The following is a 25,299-nucleotide window of genomic DNA, read 5'->3' as shown; positions in this document are numbered from 1 at the left end:
CGAAACAGTTTCGTGCCAAAAGTGGAATATTTTTTTTTCAATTTTTTGCAGCATTGGTCAAAATGACGGGTTGAAATTTTAAACACACGAATTACCTATCATTTTGGGTATTTTGTTTGTGGAAATCGGTTAAGCTATCTCGGAGAAAAGTTAGTGAACTACGCTTTGGAGATCATCTCCTCATCTCCTTTTAATTCCAGTACCGGAATCCAGATCTGGTCAAATGCAGAAATTCTCTAAATGACTGTAGGACCTTTCATTTGAATTCTATGTTTAATATCCGATATGATTGTGTGGTCTTCAACTGACAAGACTTTTTCCTCGAACAAGTTCTTTACCACTAGTATCAATTGTGGCACAAACGGTTCTGTTATTGGTTTACAGCAGTAATTCCCAAACTGGTCCCTACTGCCTAGGGCCACCGAGAGGGGGGATTTCCTCCGGGCCCGGACTTTTTATGGGGCCCGTAAATTCGAAGATTTAAAATTTTTTGGTGTTGCTCTTAATGGAACATACCTTGGAACCTTTTTTTTTTGCTCGTTCAATCCTCCAAGATAGAGGTGTTTTCGAAGGGGGGCCGAAATCCCCCCGGGCCCGGTTTTTTCTCTCGGTGGCCCTGCTACTGCCCACCTATGGGCGCTAGCTTATTTTTCCTGGACAGCAATCTCTAAGTGGTCAATAAGTTGGCAATAAGTCTTAAACAGTTGATTTCCCATTCGAGAAAAAACTATTCGAGAATAGGTAAAAGCAAACGTATTCATGACAACTTTATATTGACATGTAGAAAAATTTTCAAGAAATGATTGCTAAATCCGTCCAGGATTAAGTCAACATATTAGTTGCAAATATAATGTTAATAAAGAATCATTAAAAACTTGTGAGATTTATAAGAAAGACAATAAAACTAAGCATTTAAAAATTTGAACGAGTGATATGATCAATAGTTGGTCAAACAAAATTCGAAACATGTCTGTATACCAAGTTCAGTTCATACAGAGTACAGAAAAAATTTTAATTTAAGCATTCTTCTTGGCAGTTTTTTACTGCATCCTATGTAGCTTCCCTCACCAGAAGAACTGCAACAAATACGACCCAATTAGAATTGTTTGAGAAAAGGAAACAAAAGTTTGTGCAGGCACTCCGGTACATACGATACATTTTTGGTTGATGATGTCGGTCGTGATTGAACTGTCGCTCATGAAGCCGCTGGAACATATGGTTCGCCATACGCGATCCTTTTTCCAGTTGCCGTTAAATATTCCTGTTCAAAAAAATCTGAATGTCTAGATGTAGGTTTCATCATTCTGTACCCTATAACAAAACTTGCGCTACCGGCCGACTCGATTTGCTTATCGCACGATTTTGAGTTATAACATTCTTGTAAGTCGACAGTTCTGCTAGTTTTCTAATTCGATGCACGGTTGTAGAAGGCATTCCTTGTTTGCTTGCTGAATTTTGGATGGAGAAATTGGGGTTGCGCTCGGAACAGATGGACTCTTCGACAATTTTGTGACATTTGTTGTTCGATTCAAACCCTTCCGATTTAGTCTTCCTGGCGGTCGACAAAAGTTCTTCGAATATTTTGATTACATTAATAACTTTTAGTTTCTCCACCTGAATCAATTTCGACTACTTTGCGGGCGAGGAGTTTGGATTTTCGTGGTGGACGAGCAAAATTTTGACACGTTGCTAAACTTTCTTCGATGCCATTTTACCAAACGGAGAAGCAAATGTTACAATTGATGGCAGGATGTTTGATGAGGTCGAAAGCGACGTAGTGTACTCTAGGTATGAAAGTCAACTTGCAATTGCAACACGATCAATTTAATTGAGACAAAAACTTTTGAGCTTCACATGCCAACTTTTGAAGTCGCAATATGGCATGTCGGAAGTTTACACAATCTCCGTATCTTGTCCAACGTCTGCCGGTAGATGGAGATCTGTACGAATGATTTTATTTCGGGATTTGACGAAATTTGAAACACTGATGTCCCTGTTCGTTTGTATTAGGAGATAATTGTTTATAAAAATAATCTTCACCTATATATCGGTTCAGTTATTCAACGTTTGCTCCAAGGAATTTGCAAGTGTCATGATTTGAAAATCTGAATTGCTGACGGTTAATCGTTTTTTAGGATGATGTGAAAATAGTGGCGAAATCTAGTGAGTCGTATGAAACTGTCAGCTATTTCTGTCTCACTCCTATACCAAATTTTAGAAAGTTATCCCGCAGCAAGGAAAAATACGCAGTTTTGGGCGCATATGTCAAAGCCATGCTTTTCATGGAAGCACCAGAAGACAAGAAAAAAGACTTCAATTCTCAAAATCAGTTCCTAATTCGTAAAATTCTCGGATCTGGAGAAATCGTTCCACCTATTGAACTACCCTGGATGTGATGAAACACAATTAAATAGACTCCTCGATAAAAGGGAACTTGGCATATGATCAACAGTACAACAGTTACACTGAAACCGTTCGTTTTTACCGATTGCACTACTCCAGTGCTACACTTTTTCTGCACCGATACCACTTGTGTAGCACTCATCAAAAGTTCGGTGTAGCTTTGTGCAATGGAATCGTTTATTGTAGTCAAGGGTTACTGTTTATGTTTTCGTCATCTCGAATCTCTTTTTGATTTGCCAGCTGGGCAATGATATGTTAGATTTTCTAGTGTTTCTGTCATCGTCTTACTCAATATTGGCTTGATAGGATATAAAATTAACATTCCAGTTTAATCTTGTAGGATTGAAAAAAAAGTCTTTATTACAGTTTCCTATTTTACATTCGAAACTCAAGTTAACTCCGAAAAAGCTAAATGTTAATCCATTATTTTAAAATTTTTAAACTTGGTAGGTAAAAGAAAAAATAGTGTATCCAAATTGGGTGTTCGACCAAAAAAGTTTGGGAACCACTAGTGTACAGAGATCGTTTAATCGTGTTTCAACTGGATCTGGAACTGATTTTAATGTGTTACGAAGCAGAATATGTACAATTTTCTGAATATTATTTGAAAATAGCATTAGGACAAAATTGTGTCTGTTCATTGTAAATAAATAAATAAATAAACACAAACCTCTTTTTCCGTAGCGCTCAGATTTTGACCCAATTCGTAAACCGGAATCGCCTCAGGAACCAACCATCATGGGTCCTCGTTTGGAAGCAATTTATGGATCACGTTCATAATTGAAGTGGATCTATAAAATGCATGCTAATGTTTTAGCTTAAATATGAGTAAATTATTAGTTTTTTAATTGAGCTTTCGGTTAATTAGTCGGAATGGAGTTTAAAACATTTCACTCATTTATATCTCAATTCTGCATTTCAAGGAAATCGGAAGAATTAACAGCGGTAAACGTTCTATCGAATGCAGTTTTTGCAAAATTAAGCAGTACACTTCATTTTAACTTTTTAGATATTTACTCCTCTAGAAAATCAAATCGAATACTGACACGAAATCAAGTTTTTTAACTTGAGGTTTGTCACATTAGGATTAGATTTTTATTAGGTTTTTTATCGTGACGACACAAATGAACAAGTATTCATCCTTGACAGTTCAGCGGTACTGTTTACAAACAAGCTTAACCAAAAATCGAAGAGCACATCTAAAACAATCATCTTTACACTTTGCAACTAGTCACTTTTATTTAATAAATATCAAAAACGAACCGTATTCAATTGTGAACAAATGTTTTAAAACTTTATTTAGGCGGTACGGACCGTAAATGGTCTGATCCAATTTGTCAATAAACAAACAAAAGAAATTTCTGTTTACAAACAGTACGGCTGAATTGTCAAAATGTGTTCATCCGATTGAGATTAGCAGTGACGGTAAAAAACCTAATAGTGACAATCATCCTTGACAGTTCAGCGGTACTGTTTACAAACAAGTTTAAACAAAATCGAGAAACTGAATTTTTTATCGTGACGTCACGAATGAACAAAAATTCATCCTTGACAGTTCAGTGGTACTGTTTACAAACAAGCTTAAACAAAAAACGAAGAACACATTTTAAACAATCATCTTTACACTTGGCAACTAGTCACTTTTATTTAATAAATCTCAAAAACAAACCGTATCCAAACGTGAGCAAATGTTTTATTACTCTATTTAGGCGATATGGACCGTAAATGCTCTTATTCAATTTGTCAACAGACAAACAAAAAAATCTCTGTTTACAAACAGTACTGCTCAACTGTCAAAATGTGTTCATCCGATTGAGGTTAGCAGTGGTAAAAAATCTAACACATCTCAAACAATCATCTTTTCACTTCACGACTAGCCATTTTTATTCAATAAATCTCTGAAACGAATCGTTAACAAATGTTTTGAAACTCTATTTAGGCGATATGGACCGTGAACGTTCTCATCCGTTTGTCAACAGACAAACAAACAAATAAAAAACCTAATGATTAATTAGGTTTTTTACCTAGGACAGGACCTGACAATTGTTAATCCATTTTTAGGACCAATTTCGGACCAGCTCGTGATTGGCTGAAATTGACATAAGCAAGTACAAGTTGTTGAAATCAAGATTACTGCAGGGTGGTAGAAAAAGTGTTGTCAGTATAGTCGGTAACAATGTAGCTTGATATTGGATATTTTATTTTTCGGGTCATCTTTTCAAAATTATTGATTTCAATAGGATTTAAGTTCAATTTGTTTTTAAATTCTGTCACTGCGGAAAGTATACGAGTACATTTAACAATCACTGGATGATACAAAGAGAAAGCCTGAAATCACGAAGTGTGATATGGACGAGAATATTGATTATGTTGGTTGAGAATAGCACCCAATCTTTGGATAGTTCTGTATGTTATTATTTTTCTCAAATAGAATATGTTGAATACTTTAGTTAATAAAGCTGCAAAAATTAATTACCCAAAATTGAGTGTTTTAGAAATTTTTTTATTAAGCTGTTTCAACTAAACGTTTTCTTCAAAACAAACATCTGATCAAAATGAATCCAGAGCTATATTTTTGACCGATATAACATTTGTCTAAGTGTTTTCAAATGATAAATAATTACATGTTATAAGGGGAGAAAGTTTTCAGAATGAACAATTATCTCTACTGGCAACAGTGATCGCGAGGCATTTATTATTTACAGCAGGGAGCAACCGGAATTAGGTTTTTTACCGTCACTGCTAACCTCAATCGGATGAACGCATTTTGACAGTTCAGCAGTACTGTTTGTAAACAGAAATTTCTTTTGTTTGTTTATTGACAAATTGGATCAGACCATTTACGGTCCGTATCGCCTAAATAAAGTTTTAAAACATTTGTTCACGATTGAATACGGTTCGTTTTTGATATTTATTAAATAAAAGTGACTAGTTGCAAAGTGTAAAGATGATTGTTTTAGATGTGCTCTTCAAATTTTTGTTTAATCTTGTTTGTAAACAGTACCGCTGAACTGTCAAGGATGAATACTTGTTCATTTGTGTCGTCACGATAAAAAACCTAATAAGAAGAGAAATATTTTTCTGGAAAAAGAAGCCAGTTGTCTGGTCCTGTCCTAGGTTTTTTACCGTCACTGCTAACCTCAATCGGATGAACACTTTTTGACAGTCCAGCAGTACTGTTTGTAAACAGAAATTTCTTTTGTTTGTTTATTGACAAACTAGATCAGACCATTTACGGTCCGTATCGCCTAAAAAAAGTTTTAAAACATTTGTTCACGATTGAATACGGTTCGTTTTTGATATTTAATAAATAAAAGTGACTAATTTCAAAGTGTAAAGATGATTGTTTTAGATGTGCTTTTCGATTTTTGTTTAAGCTTGTTTGTAAACAGTACCGCTGAACTGTCAAGGATGAATACTTGTTCATTTGTGTAGTCATGATAAAAAACCTAATAAAAGACCCTGCAGTAGCCGGGGTCCTAGCTTTACCCCACTTGTACGCGGCGGGCAGATTACCTCTCAGACGGCTGGCTATGTCTGCCAGCCATTTTTGCCGGAATTTTGCCAGAATTCCGGCAAAAGTCTGGCAACAATGCAACAACCGTTTCCGGCAGAGAATTTCATCTAGCGGTTATTAACGGTTCTTTTTTGTCGGATTCTTGCCATACAAGATTGGCAGAACCGTTTTGAATCGGTTCTACATTTTAAGCGTCTTGGTTTTATTTTTTAAATAAAAGATACCTATGAAAGGCAATAAGTTATTGCCCTTCATATATACTAATCATGGAAAATGTTATTACCAATAACATTGCTTTCTCACTACCAAACATACCCATATTTCAATCTCATTTACTTTGTCTAAAGATTAGTTTTTTGTACGTACATGCGCGATTGACGAATATCAAATGAAGTCGAATAAAAAAAAAAAGAAAAAAGAAAGAGTAGGGAAAAGAAAGAGTAGGGAACAAGACACGTACGGCGAGATAATGACGCAATTTCGCCTGGACAATTTTGACAGCAAAGTATGAACCGTGAGAGAATTTTTCTACATTTCTAGGATCGGCGCTGTGTGGAATTTACCTAGAGAGAATCGCTGGACAATTATCGCAGAAAATCGAATCGATGATTCGACTTGATGATTCTTATACTAGGTTATAATATTCCAATGCCCAGACAGGTCATCAAGAGAAATTTGCTCTCGCATTGGTGCCCATTCTAGGTTAAATGATCCATGCCGGTTTTTTTTTGTTGCTGAGATGATATCCGTCTCTCTTGCTGGCACTTATTGATTCGTGTGAAGAGTTGGTAGAGAGTGTTCTTTGATACGATAAATGCCATCTTTGGATGACGATACCAAAAAATTTTCAATATTGGGCTCAAAACTATTTAAACTTATTCGTCATACTAATTCATGAACATACGAACTGTTTTTGGTCATGCTGGTATCTGAATACCGTTTCTGGAAGTACCATGAATAATGACAAAAACTTTAAAGAAGAACTCACTTTTACATCCCATGGTTAATCGATTATCACACGTTTAAATTGAAAGGAATAATTTTAAGGTTTCATACAATTTCTATCTTCAATTCGTCTTACAGTTCCAAAATTTTAATTTCAATTCATTTGAAACGACGGTCATTTAACTAATTTCATGAATTCTAAACACAACGAAGAATAATGAACAATTCCAGGAATGAGTAGACGAAAAAGTGACAAAATCAGAATCGACCTTCTCCGATTTCGATGAAACTTTGCACATGGCTTCAGTATGGCAAACCATGAGTTTTGAACCGATGGAGAGGTCAATCCGACTCACGACTGATTTTTAAAAAGGGCGTATGTATGTTTGCATCTCACCAAAATTGCCTTTTTCAAATCGTTGATACTCGGAAACCGTTAATTGTATAAAAATGACGTTCACGAAGAAGTTGTAGGGAATCGATCGGGTACTCTAAAAAAAATATACACTGAGAAATTTTCTTGATTTTTTTTTCAATGATTTCAAAACTAACCAAAAAATTAAAATTAAAAAAAACAGGGTTTCGATTTTTTTTGATAATTTTTATTTTAAAGCTCTCGAAAGGTGTTATATTTGAATATCCAAATATCTCAAGAACAGCTACTTCTAGAAGAAAGGATATCATGAACAAATGGCAATAAATTCAATTAATTAATCAATATTCTACTGTTTAAATAATGATTATCTTTCAACGAGAACTTGAAATTTTGAATATATCTGTAATTTGTTTTAGCTGCAACTTCTCCATTTTTCAAAAGGCACGGATGGGATAGCTATCAATCTGTAGGTTTTAATAACAGCTTTAAAATGAAAATTCACCCTCATTCTTGTTTACGGCCGTATGCGATACGTTCGAAAGTATAGCAAATTCGTATTCCCGTTCACGTTCGAATCAATCACACTTTTAACCATCGTACATGCATAAAAACAACGCCCATCCAACTTTAAACTATCAGTTCTGGTACAGATTTGAGTTGTAAATAAAAATCTTTGATATGATTTGTTATTTGACTTGCTTTTTTCACTGATTTTGTATCATCATGTTTGCTTACGTCCGTATCGACGATACGACGATCACATGCTTTCGAACGAATGCGAACAAGCCATTCTTGTTTTCACTCGAACGTGTTCGTACGCGATTCCTGTGCAAAAGAAGGATCGGTAGCGCAGGTAGTTTTTTAAGGAAGATTCCAAGCATCAAGGAAGTGACGAATGCTACATAATAAATAAATATTGTACTCAGGACCAATTTTATTCAAGTCGGTAAATGAAATTTTCAAATTAAACTTCGTGCAAAGTAAAAAAAAAGCATTTGAAATAGCAGTCCGATCAGTAGTATCTGCGAAAAATATGTTGCATTTTTCTTGCAATTTTGTCATGTTTTCGATAGCCTACATATTTATTTCATTGGTAAAATCATGCATTTAATATAAAATAAAGCATGTTTACCCATGGCGTATTTTCCATAAAGTACTTAATAGATGCAAAATTGATGCGTAAAAACTTTGAATCTCGCATATATTCAAAGGCTCCCCACAAAAAACAGCATTTTTCTATACTGCTATGCTTTCTAAATGATTTATGCAAAACACAAATTTATGATTTGATTACAAATCACCTTTAGATTCGAAAATAATTTTGTTGGAGATCGGTTAAACTTTTTTCAATGTGTTCGAATCGTTGATTCGCAACATGAAACTGACGAATCGAAACCACGGCATTTCGTCTATTCGTCCGTAAACGGGAATGGGACATTTCGTTCGTACGAATGATGTTCGAACACACGTTTCGTTTGAAACTAAAATGGCATACATTCTAGCGTTTCGCATATGGTTAATCACATGAATTGGACTGATTACATCAAGGCTTAGCATTTATTTTAAGAAGTTTACTGATATTTGAATATTTTGTGGCAAACGAGTCGCGTTCGAATTCATTCGAGTGAAAACAAGAATGGCTTAATCGTATTCGTTCGAAAGTACCCGTTCGTCGTATTGCGGATACGGACGTAAACAAGAATGAGGGTGATTATAAAAAAAATTAAAACCCTGATATTTTTTACTTCAATTTTTCGGATTTTGTAATTATTGAGAAGAAAAATCAAAAAAAAAATTTCAGTGTATATTTTTTAGAGGACCCAATCAATTCCCTGCTTCTTCCTGAACGCCATTTTTGTACAACTAACGGTTTCCGAGTTACAACGATTTGAAAAAGGCAATTTTGGTGAAATACAAAAATATATACCCCCTTTTTAAAAACCAGTCATGAGTCGGATTGACCTCTCCATCGGTTATGGTTTGCCAAACTGAAGCCATGTGCAAAGTTTCATTCAAATCGGAGAAGGTCGAGTCTGATGATCTGCTAAGCATTTCTGGAATTGCTCTAATAGATTGATAGGAAAAGGTATCATCTCACTGCTAGGTGGATTAAACACGTTTTTGTATGAAAAATTATTGCTCGATGAAAATTTTACATTCGATCCAAATATTTCGATTCGAACGAAATACAAAATAGTGGTGTTCATTTCTAGGGGACGGTTTGATTAGGGGAAACTCTCCTTTTTATTCGAAACAAACGAAAGATCATTTTTAATTATTTTTTATTTAAACAAATACTTTCAGTTAATTTTATAAATTTTGCTTGTTTTTATGTCATCATTATCGACTTCTGACTCGGCAGATTGTTGATTTTTTACTCATTTTTTTCCATTTTACTGTTTTTTTTGTTGTTGCCGTGTAAACCTTCCCCATTACATATAGCACTGACTTCTATTCTGTATATATCTACTTTCAATGTTTTCTTTTTGGGTTTACCGATTTGGAAAAAAATACGCATAAGAAATTTAATGCAAAATCTTTAAAATAAAACATCGCTCTTTATAGCCAAATTGTACAGATTGACTTTTTATATAACTTAGGTACATTTCTTTGAACGAGAAACAATGTACAGTAGGTGTGTGTGTGGAGAAAACTAGTTGATTGACTGTTTTGATCCCGCGAGGGAGCAAGGGTACAAGGTCAAATGTATGGATTGAAACAAAAGAATGGTATGTTACATGTCTAATAAAACAATCTCCTTACAAAAGAGACTCAATCACTTTATAAGTTAACATCTAACAAACGATGATTCCGTTTCTATTTTTTCTTTTCTTTGTTTTGCTTGTATTCATATCATTTTGTTTATTCAAAGGTCATTTTTTTATATTATTAGGAGAAATGATTTGTTCAAAGGCGCAACACAATGTCCTACCATCATTTGGATAATTGTTTTTTTTTCTTTGATTTATGTTATAGATACTGTTCTGCTGTGTTAAAATGCAAAGACAACTCAGCAGAAAGTTAATTTCAGTGAAAATAAAGTCTGACTATGTATCAGCTGTGTCTCTCTCTCTCTAGTCGTGATGGATTGGGGTTCCATTCGAAACAAAAAAAAAATCTCAGCTGTCTTCATACTACATCTGGCCAACTGCGTAAAAATCGCAATCGAAACAGACTTCCTGTATAATCTTGTCGTGTTCTTTCCTTACAAGAATTTTTGCTTGTTTTATTCTGGGTGAGTGCGTAGATCAACTGTGTTTTTCTCCTGTCTTTGTTGGATGTACGCTGCGCTTGATTTATTGTAAATTTGTATTGAATTCTTTCATACGGTTTTTATCTGGGTTTGTTTCATCTTTTGCATTTTTTTGTTATTTTGTATTCTTACAATCGTAACTTATCAATACAGTTTATCCATAATTAAAGTAAAGTGGGTTTCCAAAAGAAGAGCGCGCGCGCCTAACCATCGTTGCCATCATGTTTTCGCTTCTTTCCCCTTGCCTCTGCCGAGTCGTCGGCTGCAAAAAATAGGTTAAAAGAAGAAAGTGAACAGGAAAATCTTCGACCTCATCAGTAGTAATGGACCCTTACCTTCGGCATCGGAAACGACTTTCCCACCGGTTGCTTGACCTTCGGTTTCGTCTTCACCCTCACCGTCATCCTCGTCTTCATCAGTGGGCTCATCGATATCATCGTCGACCTCACCGTCTTCCTCGTTCCAATCGGAACCATCCTCCTCGAGGTTTTCATTGTACACCTGGTTGCCGAATAGGAAGTGGAAATTAATTTCATTTATTACATTGATTGTATGGTTTCAATTCAGACAAAAAGTTGAAACGCACCTCAGCCAACGAAATGTCATTCTCTTCGTCCTCATCATAATCGGAAGAATCCAGATCTTCTGAAAAGAAACAAAAACATATGTTACAAAACTTCAGTACACGTAATTCAACCTAATTCGACTGGAAAACCAACGCTCAATCGGTTGCTGGCTACGCAGGGCATAGCAGATCTGATTGATAAAGGCTAGCAACGAAAGAAAAGCCAACAGAAGTGATCCCAGTGATGATCGGTCAACGGATCGTTCCACATGTTGCTGATCGTTTTTCTGCTGAATTTCTTCATACAAAAGATCGATGTCATCTTTGATCTCCGATTTGGGAACAGTGACATTTTCACCGTCACTCGGATTGAGTTCCATTCGATCGAATTGGCATTCCAAGCCATTAACGACTTGCCGATTAGCGGTTGTTTGGTCCTTGGATCTTTTCTCTCTCAGTCGACTTTCGAACCGTTCCAGCTCGTCCAGGTCGAATTCGATTCCGTTGATCGAGAAACATGCGTTGTCTGCAATGTTTTCTCGATTGAGAGGTGATCTTCTGATCGTATTTAATAAGTATTCGAGAGTCGTGAGCGTTGTTTTTTTTTGTTATTTTTAACCAAATTTGGTTTTCAATTTTGTCATACTAACCTTCTTCGTCTTCTTCCTCCTCAAGGCCACCGTTGACTTCGTCTTCCTCATCTGATGGTGCTTCGGTGTCTTCTTTGTCGAATCTGAAAAAAAAACGGAAAGTATGAATAAAAAACCGGATTTGACCATCAACTCATTTTCTTCATTTACCCATCCAAGTACTTCAGCGATGGAATCAGCTCGAAGATCTTATCCCGATAATCGTCGGTTGTGGTGACTTCATTGTTAAATAGATCCAACACCTCTAGGTTCTCGAGTTCCTTCAGCGGTTTCAATTCATCGAAGTCCTTAATCCGGTTGCCGGACAGATTTAAATGTGTAAGTTTGGGACTTCCGGTAAGATTACTCAGCCCATTCGAAATTCGGTTATCGGACAATTCCAGCTTGCGCAGGTTCGGCAACTTCGGGAAACTTTTCAGTGAAACCAAACCAACGTTAATGAGACTGAGAACTTCCAGTGCTTTGAAACTGTCGGTAAGGCCTTCGATATTGGTACTGCGGCAGTTGTCCAGGATGAGTTCGGTGATCTGTGCGAAAATTTGTAAATTTGATACGTTAATATATTGTTAAGTTAAATGCACCACGTTTATATGATTTAGTCAGAATCAAATTAGTTCGAAAAAATGAAGTTCATACATTTTGGCATTTGAAATTACTTTTTCGTTTTCGCACTCATCATGCCCGATGATGGAAGACTTCGACCTCTTTCGAACAGAACTCATCCATAACGACCATTAATCGGTCACCCAGCACAATGATTTCGCGGGTGTTTTGTTGCTGTGAGGTGTCCATATCTCTATCATGGCAACATAAATAACATCTGATTGACGGTAGTGTGAGTGTGTTTTTTTTTGGCAGAGAATACATTCCGCGAGCAGGGTTGCCACATATGCAGATTAATCTGCATTTTACAGATTTTTCAAATAAATTTGTGACCAAGATTCTGTATATGCAGATTACAGATTTTTGGCAAAAAATACAGATTTGTACAGATTTTTGACAGCGTGGATTAAAAATTGCTTATGCTTTCAAAAATTGCTTCTGATAAGATGAAAAGATGGCCATAACGTAAGGTAGTAAAGAAGAAAGATTACCAATTGATCAATCAGATTAAGTTTCACATTCAGATTGGATTTTGAAAGTTTTTCGTCAAATCATTATTACGAAAGGCTCCAAAGCAAAAACAACTTCCAGCGTTTTTTCAACTACAAAATCATAAAATTCAGACTAAGAAAAGTTTTGGTTTTTTTTTAAATTTGGGTTGTAAAGACTTTTTCATTCCGTTGTGCTTCGATTTCTTATCACTTCTATATACAGATTTTCAATACAGGTTTTTGAGCTCCCGATACAGATTTACAGATTTTTCTTCTAAAAAATGCAGATTTAAATGTGGCAACCCTGTCCGCGAGTTGATCGATTTGTTTGCGAGTCGATGAGAACCAACACAACGCAGGTCTCCTGGAATGATTGCATCGTACATATTATTTAGAACCGGAAAGACCTTGAAAATACAACCTATGTGACAAATACCGTCGTAGGGGCAAATTGCGTAATTCTGATTGTTGATCGGAATTGTAGTTCCGAGACGGCATGGCAACCGCGAAAGGCGAGTTACTCGAAAGTAACTGTACCGATAGCATTGAAACATAAACATTCAGCATAGAAAAATCGATCAACTACAGCCGTGTTTACATTTTTCACGTCTATGAACCGCTTCGCGACAGCCATCACTACTCACGAAGAGAACATTTTACACCAACACATAAACGTTCGCCCGCGTGAGCGACGGATCACGAGATGCTGGTTACTCGCACTCACCCAAGAGACCAGACCAACACCATCAGCATTCGGCAGTAGTCGCGTTTGAGCGTTCACTCGATCAAGCAGCACTGTTTGCTGGCATGGCAGGTGCAGATGTCGTAATCGGTGTCATTTTCCGAGCGGAAGCGTGCCCCAGGAGCCCTTAATCGATGCGTTTCAGCGCGATCGATCGTTTGGTGCCCAACGGGGCCCTTGTGACCGAGGAAAAGTGCCTGAAAAACGAGTGCCAAAAGTGAAAATTTTTCACTGCTGCCCGAGTGAAAAAGCAAGATGGCGGCGACTGACAATGTGAGTGCTATGTCCAAGCATTGTGGACAGTGCGCTGAGTGTGTGCAATGTGTAGCTTTCAGGTTGAGTGCCCGAAATAGGTGCCACTCATTCATACGCACGGACACTATAGGATATGTTATTCATCGACGAACAAGCTTCGCGATTACGAAACGTCGTAATAAAAGTCGGTGTTTGCACCCTCTTTTCTAGTGCTGGTAGCCTCGGTCCGGCTCTCAGCCAAGGTGCCGATATGTGTCGCGTTTTTTTTCTTTAGCAATATGGCGGCTGATTTTTCTCATTTTGATGAATGATTAATTTATGATTTTAGCCAATTTTGTGTTTGTCTGTGATCGACAGTCATCAAAACTGGACATGAGTGAGCTGGGACCTGATCTTTCGAAGCATACGGCTTTCTTGGAACCCACAAACGAGTCCAAATGGTGTGTTCAAATTTGCTCGATAAATCGATGTACGAAGCGCGAAATTTTTCGCTGATAAAGAATTGAGAATAACGTAAACATGCGACGACTTTAATGATTGCGATCACTATTTCTTGCAAGATGCACGAACCAATGTGATTTTTAGTTTTCGACTCGATAAAATGTCTAATTTCTACTTTACCTAATCTGCAGTGATGGGAATCTTCTTTCTACTTTTACTTACTTGCGTGTACAAGAATGTGGTTATTGATTTAATTCGGTTTGCTACTAACTGATTTCATTTTCGAAATTTGTTTTCTAAGTCCACTTAAAAAAAAGTTGCAATCTATGAGCAATCAGCGTGGCCATATTTTGGACTAGATTTTAATGGATTAAATGACCGCAATTTAAAGGCGTTACTTTGCAAGGCAACTGTCATATGGCATTCATTACATTACAGTTAACACGTATGGGCCCATGTATTATTGGAAAAAATGGCTACTATTGTTCGATTTAGCATTGGTCACATCTTTTGAATTTAAATATAAATCAAAGGAAAAACGCATCCTCGCGGTTTTCTGTTTTTGCGAATATGCGTGCCCGCCTGCTACACACACATCGATTAAGCGACGCGAACGAGAAAGGGAACCGAGACGGGCTGCCGGAAAAGGTTGGACCCAGGAGGAAACAACTTTCATCACACGATATCATTACCCAAATCAGGTGAAATTACGTCGGGAATCTTGACTGCACTTACCTGTTCATCGGGGCGTCCGCGTTTTTCTAGCGCTATTCTTTTCTCCATTGTTTTGTGTAGCGGTTTCCTTCCAAATTTTTTTCTTAACAGCAGTCGCAGAAACTAATTGCACTCAGTTCCGGAATGGGGGTTGAAAAAAAAATCAACAGGCGCACACTGACTCTTTCCGGGCGGAAACCGCAGGAATATCGGATCAATCCTTTTGTTCTCCTTCGGGACACTTCGCCTGTTCAGTTAAATTCCGCCTACCTCTAATATTAATTCCCTTTTTCGTACTGGCTTGCAACTCCACTCGATGAGCACTCTTTTTCACTACTTTTCGCGTTGTGTTGGATGACCGCACAGCACAACCAAAGCAAGCAAACGTTTGATTAATTTTTTCGATCAGCACTTTTGATCGACTTTTTTCCGTACACTCGGTTCTCACTTTTAGACTGCAGTTGTGTGTGTGAGAGAGGTTTCTATATGCTGCTGGCCAAGAGAATATAAACAAAAGGTTCATGATAGAATTGAATAGTGTTTGGATTGTTGTCACAAAAGAATTTTTGTTATTTAAAATAATAAAATGGTAGACTGCCGAATGAATGTTGAAGCTTCTTTTTTTTTTTTAATTTAAATATAAGAATTTGTATATTTTTCATATGGGCTGAATTAAACCAATCAATCGCAATGCTGAATTCAAGTAATCACGACGCATTATAACTTTACATCATTTCAGCTTTGGAAACTCGCGGAAAATTTGATTAAATGCAGCGTTTTTACAATGCTATTATAAAGCTGAAAAGGGCGATTATTAGACTCTTATAGGGTTTTTATTCTTATAGTTTATATTAAAGTTTCGTTGCTCCAAAATATAGTATTGAATGTCGATATATAGCACGGCGGAAGGTTTTTGTAAAATAATGTCCAGTTACGTTTTGAATGCAAATTTAATGCACATTGCTTTAAAGTATGTAGGATTAGTGTAATTATACATTAACAATGTAAAAAGAGAGTTGTAAATGTCCAATGATATAATGCATATGGTTACTTGGGAAATGCATATCTGTTTTCCCAGCTTAAACAGCATGTTCAGCAGCTCATCATTGTATATGTGAGATAGACAATAATACTAAAAACCAAGTGGAATGACGTCTTCCCCTATTAATCATACTCTTATATATAATACTGTATTTTTTTCGATTCTTGAAAGAATAGCCAGCCGGTTTGTTTGGCCGTCTACTGATAATGACTTTTTTCGTTATTTTGATTCGTTGCTTTAAGTGACGGTATATAATTTTTAACACTCTCTAATTCCGGAACCGAAATCGAATCGTTTGTGAAAATCTGTCAAACCATTGCTGAGAAAAGTTTGAGATTCATTTGGTAAAATATGAACACTATTTTCGGTGCTTACGGAATTTAGAAACAAGGTAGCCGGAATCGATTTGTTTTGGCCGTCTACTGATAATGACTACCCATTGGAGTAGTTTTTAAGGCCGATTTAAAATTTTGTATTCCTTTCGTTGATTCGCCGCTTTAAGTAACGGTATACCATTTTTAACACACGTCGGATCCTGATAAAATTTGAACCTAATTTTGTAAGAAACCTAGTAAGATTATTTGACACGTACACTTGCATACATACATACATATACACAGACTTTGCTCAGCTCGATGAACTGAGTCGAATGGCATATGACACTCTCTGGTCATATTTTTTCTAGTGAAATTTTCAAGTGATTACATATGCCTTTTTATATGAGAAAGTTAAAAAATAATTCAAATTGAGACAAACGTATCCTAAGCAAGTTTATTTTATTAACTCTAACAGAAGAAAAAATAATATACGCTGCCGTTATGTGCACTGTGTTGCTGTCCTTAGTGAAATCAATTGCTTTGAACTCCTTAAAGAATTGAACGAGAATGTCACTTCGTTTTGTTCAACTGAAGGAATTTCACTTGCTTAACACGCATTAATTGGTTCGAACATATGGACTTTAATGTTAGTTTTAAAATTTTAATGTGAAAACAAAAAATACTGGCAACCTGTTTCAAAAATAGCAAAAAAAAAACCCGAACGGCACCGTACACCAGTTTTCAATTTGTCAGTATAGCTGTTTAAATAAATAAAACTAAAACGACTTTGCTTCAGTTTAAGTTTTATTATCAATCTCCCATATAAAATTTTCAACTGCATAATTTTCTACCGTATTATATGTACAATGTTCAGCCAAGCTGATGTAGAGTAATTAAAATTCTACTTACAATCTTAGAAAAACAGACATTACAACAGTTTTATCCGCTACTGCTTGATGAATCTTCAAAAAAAAAAGGTGGGTGGGTAATGTCAGAGACATAACTGGATGTCGTGAATACGAAAAAACTGATACGCTCCCATCACTTTTCCGAATATCAGTTAGTTGATTGATTGTATGAATTGTGCAAGCTTTCCTCTTTTTCACTAATAGAGTTTGAAGCGATGCACCTACATTAAAATACAGATTAGTTACATTAAACAGCTACTATTCTACAACTATATATTCCAAACTTGAAACAATTCTTTTATAATTTGCTAATATAGCAGGCTAGGTACGACAAATTTGTAGTTTATTTTTATTGATGCTACAAAGTTCGAAGATATCTGATTCTTCTCGAAATTTCAGTACGAGACAATTGCAATGGGCTGGTCTGAAATGTATCGACGATCTTCGGTATGCAAGAGTTATTCTAATAATAATAATGATAGTAATAATAATAATAATAATAATAATAAAAATAATAATAATAATCATAATAATAATAATAATAATAAAAGAGATTAACCTGTTTATATGGCAACCCTGCTTCGCATGGCATATTTTTACACGGTCCCATACTAGTATAAAAATGTGTTCAACATTCGCTTTCGCATTGCCGTTCGTAATTGAATGTGTTAGTGACGGTACAAATCTGCTTTTCTACCTGTTTACGGTGCCATCGTTCTGACGGTACGTACAGAGTAGCTGCTTTAACTCAAATGACGCTATTTCTCACATCACATTTCAATTTATACTGGTAGCGGTGTACGGACCTCCCCTTCACAGAACGGGAAACAGTGAGACGATATAAAAGAGAGAGTTAGTAGAGCGGCAGTCAGTAATATTGAACTGGCTGTCTAACGGTTAACAGCTTCTTGTGGAATTTTCACGCGGAAACACGCACACAGGAGGAACAATTAAGGGCAAGGCAAAGTCCCGCTCGAACCGTGCTGGTATGCAGTTCCCAGTTGGCAAAATCTCCATCGTCTGCTCCGGAAGGGAAACTACGCAGAGCGTGTCGGTGCCGGTGCACCGGTCTATCTGGCGACAGTGATGGAGTACTTGGCTGCCGAAGTGTTGGAATTGGCTGGTAATGCTGCCCGCGACAACAAGAAAACGAAAATCATCCCTCGCCATCTGCAGCTGTCCATCCGTAACGACGAGGAGTTGAAAACCCCGTCCTTTTCAGGACGACCACATAACTGTGATAAAGAAATATTTAGGATTGCTTTAAATTTAGCCAGTTCTGAAACGCCTAGAAAGTATAATGCGCAAATCAAGTGAAAACATTTGTTCTAATAATTTGTATAAAGTATACTAGTATAAAGATGTTTCTAAATCAAAATTTTCTGTTTCGTATTGCGAGACAGCGTTACTGTCCTGTCGTAATTGAATGTGTTAGATATCATGATCAAAAAGCGCCCCATACTAAAGAATTCACGACAAAAAAAATACATATTGATCTGTACGTGGCAACTCTTTCGCACGGCATATTTGTGTACTAGTATAAAGATGTATTCAACATCATCACTTCCTCTTTCGCATTGCCGTTCGTAATTGAATGTGTTGGTGACGGTGCAAATTAATTTAACTTCTCGTGTGTGCCTTGTTTCGGCAACAGTTGCTCGGAAAATGGTAGGAAAGCGATAAAATTCAACTAATTCTTTATGATTATTTTTAGCACTTAAAAGTGCTATTTGAATTTGCTGGAGTTTTCGGCTGCCTTTCAGAATTCCTTTCCTGTACGCAGAACGGGAAACAGTGAGACGACAGGTCCACGATGTTGCTCTCGTGTGTCTTGTTTCGGGAACAGATGCTCAGCAAATGGTAGGAAAAATGAAGCACTCAACTTTTATATGGATGCTCTTGTATAGATGCAGACATCTCGCGTTCTGATTGGCTGGTGCTGTCATGGGTTAAATCAAACAGGTTTTTCAATAGTATACTATTGAAAAACTTCAATGTTGTTGCAATACACGTTCAAGTTGAAAATTTTCGATACTATTGGTAGTTAGATTATATAAATCCTTCTACAGATCACTGAGCTATGAGCTTCCAAAATACGAGAAAGGCAAACGCGCCATATGAATTATCCTCTTTGACACTCGTTTGTACCAAACATTTAAGAAAAGTTTAATTTTGAACTATTTAAGATTATGTCACACAACTGAAAATTTTATCATAAGATTGTGATCATATTTCCGATGGCATGTTGCAAGAATTATGTTGATTCATTAGATACAACAGAAGATATTCACGATCAAAAACTTATCACTCTCTCAGAGGGTAAATTTTGAAAAGGCGCCCCATAGTAAAGTAAGTCGTATTCACGACAAAACATCAGTTTGTTTAGAAAAATTTTCCAAGCAAACTGATATTTTTCTTTTGAATTTCCGCTCAACGACTGTTAAGAAAAATGCTCTTGCGTTTTGCAACAATGTCCATTTTTCTAAGATTAAAAATTGACCATTAATATGTTGTTTCGAAGAATTAATCTCTCGATGAGCATTGAAAAGGTTTCAAGTACGAATGGCAGTTTCTTTTTTTTCAATTATTACGGCATATTGCAGTATTTCGCAATAAATCCTCCAATGTAGATCGAAAGTTGATGAATTTATTCATTGTTCTATGTAAAGTGCTAAATGAAAGAACTGCCGCTAGGACCGTAATAACCGAAAGAGAAAGTGAACAGAGAACTGTAATTTGCCTTGACCTTTTTCAATTAATCCGGTAATTAATTCTTGAAATAAGACAAATATTATGTTTGATGATCAGTACGTCTAATTTTTTCACATTGATTGAGAATCACACCAAACTTGTCAATGTTCTGTTTTTGCTGGGTATTTATTCTGTGATTGGCCAAATTGAACTTTACCCTGGACGACTGATATGGGACATTCTTTTACAAACCGTACCGTAGCTGATGTAGTTTAATTGAAGTTCTACTTACAATCTCAGGAAAAAAGACATTACAGCAGTTTCCTCCGCTACTGCTTGATGAATCTCCAAGTAAAAAACATCAAATTGTTTAGAAAAATGTTAAAACAAACTATTTCTTTTCTTTTATTTTCTTTTGAAATTCCGCTCAACGACTGTAAAGAAAAATGTACATTTTATTAAGATTGAAAATTGCCCCTTATATGTTGTTTCGAAGAATTAATCTCTCTATGAACATTGAAAAGGTTTGAAGTACGAATGACAGTTTCTTTTTGTTTACTTTCTTTTTCAATTATTACGACATATTCCAGAATTTCGCAATAAATCCTCCAATGCAGATCGAAAGTTGATGAATTTATTCATTGTTCTATGTAATGTGCTAAATGAAAGAATTGCCGCCAGGACCGTAATAATCGAAGAGAAAGTGAACAGAGACCTGTAATTTGTCTTGACCTTATCCAATTAATCCGGTAATTATTTGTTGAAATCGCAAAAAATTTGTGTTTGATGATCAGTACGTCTAATTTTTTCCCATCGATTGAGAATCACACCAAACTTGTCAATGTTCTGTTTTTACTGGGTATTTATTCTGTGATTGGTCAAATTGAATTTTACCCTGGACGACTGATATGGGACATTCTTTTACAAACCGTACACCAATAACAAGTTCACATTTTAATTAATTCTGTTTCAACAGATTTTGCTGCCGATTCATAGCGTAAAGGACAATTACATGACATGTGCTAGGGTTCTACTGACACTAAGGCTGTGAACCATTTCGCGGGTTAGTTTAACTTTTGGTTGACATCTGACACTCGAGCGGTTAATTTGATGTTGTCAAAAATAAACCTGCTCGAGAGCTTTTCCGACACTGACACTGACGAAAATCTTGAATTGCAAATTCTAATATTATTTCTTTTGTTGAAATTATTTCCAGTGGAAAATAAACCCAAATAACTTACCGTCCGTCAAATTTTGAAATGGGCCTCAGTTTTAGTTAAATTTAACTACTCGACACAAAATAACCACTCAAGTCCCAGATTTCAACCAAAAGTTCAAATTAACCGCGAAATGGTTCACAGCATAAGAATCCTTCCACATCGGGGCTCAAACATATGACAACTGGTTTGTAAGACCAGTGCCCTATGCACCGCCAACTCTGGGACAAATGCCGAGTGCACTATGCACTGTTCTTGTCACACGCTCGGAGATATCTCAATCATCTTTCGACCTAATAAAGTCTTCAATTTGCTGAAATATGCGTTTTTAGTGGCAAAACCCGCGTATAAAACAGTAGTTATTTCAAATAAAACTTATCATAATAGCTATTTAGCAAGCTCCTGTAACAAGGAAGATTGTGTAAAAAAAAGGAACTGATTCCTTCAGTGGAATCGTGGAGAATAGATTTCAAAGACAAGGAGCTTTTTCAATTAAGCGGATTTCATCAAAACTAAAAGTTTATAATTATGAAGATAAAAATTGAACAGCGAAAATCCTGATACAGGTGTCAACTAAATTTATGAGAAGATGCTACAAAAAAAATGACGAGATTTAGAAATTTGAAAAATATTTCTACTCGAAATCCGTACGATTAAAAGTCATATTTCTCGGACATCTCTATAAATTGCTATGTTCGGCGCTTTCTGTATGGTCACAATTCTATTGTATGAGTATGTCAAGAAACCGACTTACAGCTTCCAATGTGAGCTTCTGAGAGCCTATTTATGGATAGGTGTACGAACCGTAAAAACAGATGAGTGTAAACTCGATCAAGCTCGAATGGCGCTTGTGAACTTCTTTGCATACTGTGATGTTTTTGCTAGTGTTGGCAAATTATCTCTGAGGTGAGTGACGGTCACATACACAAGTAAGGGCTAGCATAGATCCACCTAAAGCATTATATTGTTTAAGTCTAATGCAAGTGTAAATCTAACGAATAGTATTAACAGATGAACACTATACGTGTAGACATAATCTTGATAATGGTTTTCATTTACCACCTGGTAGAGACAACTCTACAGAGAATGCGAAATGTCAAAGCCTTTTCATATAATTTACTTTCAGTGAATTACTAGTTTAGTTAAAAATGCCGTATTGGAATTTATTTTCTATTCAGTATGTGGAATTAATGGCTTTGATCGATATTAAAACATGTTCCTTATATCCTAACAAATGAATTTGTTAGAGATGCTTTTACATTTTATCCTATTTGAGAATTCTTTTTACACGAGTTCCCATACTCAAAAATCGTACACATAATTCAGCTCATAAACAATTGCCAAACTATTTGTTTTATTTCAATTACAAATTCAAAAATACATAAATGGCACGTTTTTATCCATTCAGTTTAATTACCAATTATTCTGTTTATGATCTTCTAATCTAGTTAAGAACCATAATACATGAAATGGTGTTGCTCGCGTATAAACCAGAAAAAAAAATAAAACTACCCCGACCCAACTATATTCGGCTGAGTTACAGCATTTGTTCTTGGAATGATTCTGTATCAGTATTTCAGGCTTGCACAATCTGAAAGTACAGCTTATCTGTTGTAATGAAGAACGGATATTCCCAAAATCCTATACAAATGGTTTTAACTTGCTGAACCTTTAAAGATTTTTTTTTTTTTTTTTTCAAATAAAATTTTTATTAGGCTCATTTGCTTTAGCTTAACGTGGCCGATTGTCTTGTTGTTAGGGGGAGAGAAAGGGATGCCGTATTACGGGGCGGCATACTCCCCAGTTAGTAAGGGGACATAGGGAGGGTGGGACCTACACAGTATTGAATTGAAATTTGAATACATCATTGGTTTGTGGCATACATCTTTTAGACACATTTTGCGTTCGATGAATCTTCATGTTTTTCAGCTTGTAGCAATGAAGAGATTATTCTGGATTGGGATGCTTCGTTGGTGTGTTCTGACGTTGATGTGACGTTTTTGGGTAGCTTCCAGCAACTCAGTCAGTTCAAGGCAGGTACATGCTCCGAAGCATCGTTTACACAGGCCATACTTCCAGCAACGTAAAGAAGAGTGCGGTAGAGCTGTAGACGAGAAAGAGATAGGGAGAGCACTAAATTTGAGCATTGATAGTTTTCAAGAAGTTATAGATGAGAGTCATATAAGGAAGATTTCGAGTTGCCAAGACGTCGCGGACTGGTACGAAGGGTGGTATACCTCGGGCCCGAAGGGAACCTATGAGTTGGGACCTGGCATCACAATACTCGACACATGTCCAAACAACATGTTCGATGTCATGATAACCCTCACCGCAAACGCAGACACCACTCTCAGCGAGCCCCACACGACGGAGATGCGCGCTGAACATATAATGATTAGACATGAGCCTTGACATTACACGAATAAAGTCTCGGCTCACGTCTAACCCCCGGAACCAAGCTTTCGTCGATACCTGTGGGACTATTGAGTGTAACCATCGTCCCAGAGTTCCACTATTCCATGTATTCTGCCAGCTGGCTAGAGTTTTCTGACGACAGCAACTGAAAAATTCATTGAAGCAGATTGGTCTTTCATAGATATCACCTTCTAGTGCGCCCACCTTGGCTAACGAGTCCGCCCTCTCATTGCCCCGTATGGAACAATGTGAGGGGACCCAAACCAAGGTAATCTGGTATGATTTTGCAGATAAAGCACTCAATTGTTCCCGTATTTTCCCCAGGAAATACGGTGAGTGCTTTCCAGGCTTCACTGAACGGAGAGCCTCAATGGAACTGAGACTGTCCGATACAATGAAGTAGTGATCTGTGGGCAGAGTGTCAATGATCTCAAGGGTATACTGAATTGCAGCTAGTTCTGCGACGTAAACTGAAGCTGGATCACTGAGTTTATAGGAAGCGGTGAAATTTACATTGAATATACCGAAGCCAGTGGACCCGTCTAGATATGATCCGTCAGTGTAAAACATTTTATTACAGTCGACTTCTTTAAATTTATTATTAAAAATTTTTGGGATCTCTTGAGGGCGTACAGGATCCGGGATTCCACGAATTTCCTCTTTCATGGATGTGTCGAAAAACACAGTAGAATTAGAAGTATCCACAAAATGAACACGATTGGGAACAAACGAAGAAGGATTTATATTCTGAGCCATGTAGTCAAAATACAAGGACATAAAACGGGTTTGTGAATTAAGCTCGACGAGCTTAACCTTTAAAGATGATTACAACTTTTAATATCACTAGTTACAAGTCAATGTTTTACAACACGATATTTCCGTTATTACTTACCTTATAGCACAAACTTACCACAATTTGAAAAATTCGGCTTAAACGTCAATAAAACCAAATTTATTTCAAAAGATTTGAATACAACTTTATGATTCGGCTCCAGATAAGCTGTCCACCGCATACACAAATTATGTTGCCATCGAATAAACAATAACGCAAATAACATGCAACTTGATGTGAGCACTGGCGAATAAGGGGAAAGCTCAAAATTCACGACGCATCTATCAAAGCCTTCACTTGTTTTCTTTTATTTTTATACTGTTCTCAAATTTTAGGACCAAAATCAACACCAACATAACTGTAGCTCGACTTGAACTGTTCTAACAATGACGAAAGCTGGCGACTACGACATGCTGATGACGATGTACTATGCATATTATGGTCGATGAAAAAGAGCTATCTGCTAACGTATCGAAGTTTAGGAAAATAAATAAACCAAAGCATATTGGGCGACAAAAAAAAAACATGCTCCTGCTCGATGTGAGAACGTAAAACACCCACTAAAACACTAGCCAATCCGGTAGCGAAGGGTTGCTGAGGGTGCAATAAAAGGAGTTGCTTCCAATGACAAGGATCACAGATGTAAGCTCAGGAAGAGCAAGTGAGCTTTATCCGTACGACGAAGCTTTGGATAAAAGTTGAAATTTGAAATTAATCTATTGGACATTGCCCGAATGGTATGGTTGATGCTATATATTTTTGAAAAAAACAGTAATTGAAATGTCAATCATAGTATCGCTTTGATTGATCATTGGAAGAAAGAGGTAAACTGGAAGAACCTTTGAGGTAATAAATATAAGCACATTCGTACTACCCTTTCAGTATTGTATGAAATCCAACAGAATAAATGCGCATAAACTGA

At 36.5% G+C, this 25,299-nt stretch overlaps 1 protein-coding gene and 1 long non-coding RNA gene across 6 annotated transcripts; one reads left to right on the top strand and one right to left on the bottom strand.

Annotated features, from left to right (window-relative positions):
• Positions 1-9,506: 9,506 nt before the first annotated feature.
• Positions 9,507-15,370, bottom strand: LOC131435138 (acidic leucine-rich nuclear phosphoprotein 32 family member A). 4 transcript variants are annotated; one of them, XM_058602708.1, is made up of 7 exons: positions 14,977-15,370; positions 11,860-12,236; positions 11,710-11,792; positions 11,214-11,585; positions 11,081-11,139; positions 10,830-10,995; positions 9,507-10,756 (listed from the first exon to the last, which is right to left on the bottom strand). In XM_058602708.1, exons 1-7 carry the CDS (start codon positions 15,022-15,024, stop codon positions 10,698-10,700), a joined length of 1,164 nt encoding a protein of 387 aa, XP_058458691.1. In that variant the 5' UTR covers positions 15,025-15,370; the 3' UTR covers positions 9,507-10,697. The 4 variants fall into 4 exon arrangements, with proteins under 4 accessions (XP_058458691.1, XP_058458692.1, XP_058458694.1 ...); XM_058602709.1 differs by having other exon boundaries at positions 11,081-11,136; positions 14,977-15,366; XM_058602711.1 differs by lacking the exon at positions 11,214-11,585 and having other exon boundaries at positions 11,081-11,136; positions 14,977-15,356.
• On the top strand, positions 13,551-25,299 carry LOC131435139 (uncharacterized). Of its 2 annotated transcripts, XR_009230451.1 has the most exons (3): positions 13,551-14,240; positions 24,713-25,201; positions 25,260-25,299. It is a non-coding gene; the product is annotated as an uncharacterized LOC131435139 (long non-coding RNA). The 2 variants fall into 2 exon arrangements; XR_009230452.1 differs by having other exon boundaries at positions 13,714-14,240; positions 24,713-25,299.

This window comes from Malaya genurostris, chromosome 3, assembly GCF_030247185.1.
Source record: "Malaya genurostris strain Urasoe2022 chromosome 3, Malgen_1.1, whole genome shotgun sequence".
In the NCBI taxonomy this organism is placed as follows: Eukaryota; Metazoa; Arthropoda; class Insecta; order Diptera; family Culicidae; genus Malaya; species Malaya genurostris.
Note: the sequence above shows the minus strand (reverse complement) of the source record. Positions and strands in the feature narration are given on the sequence as shown.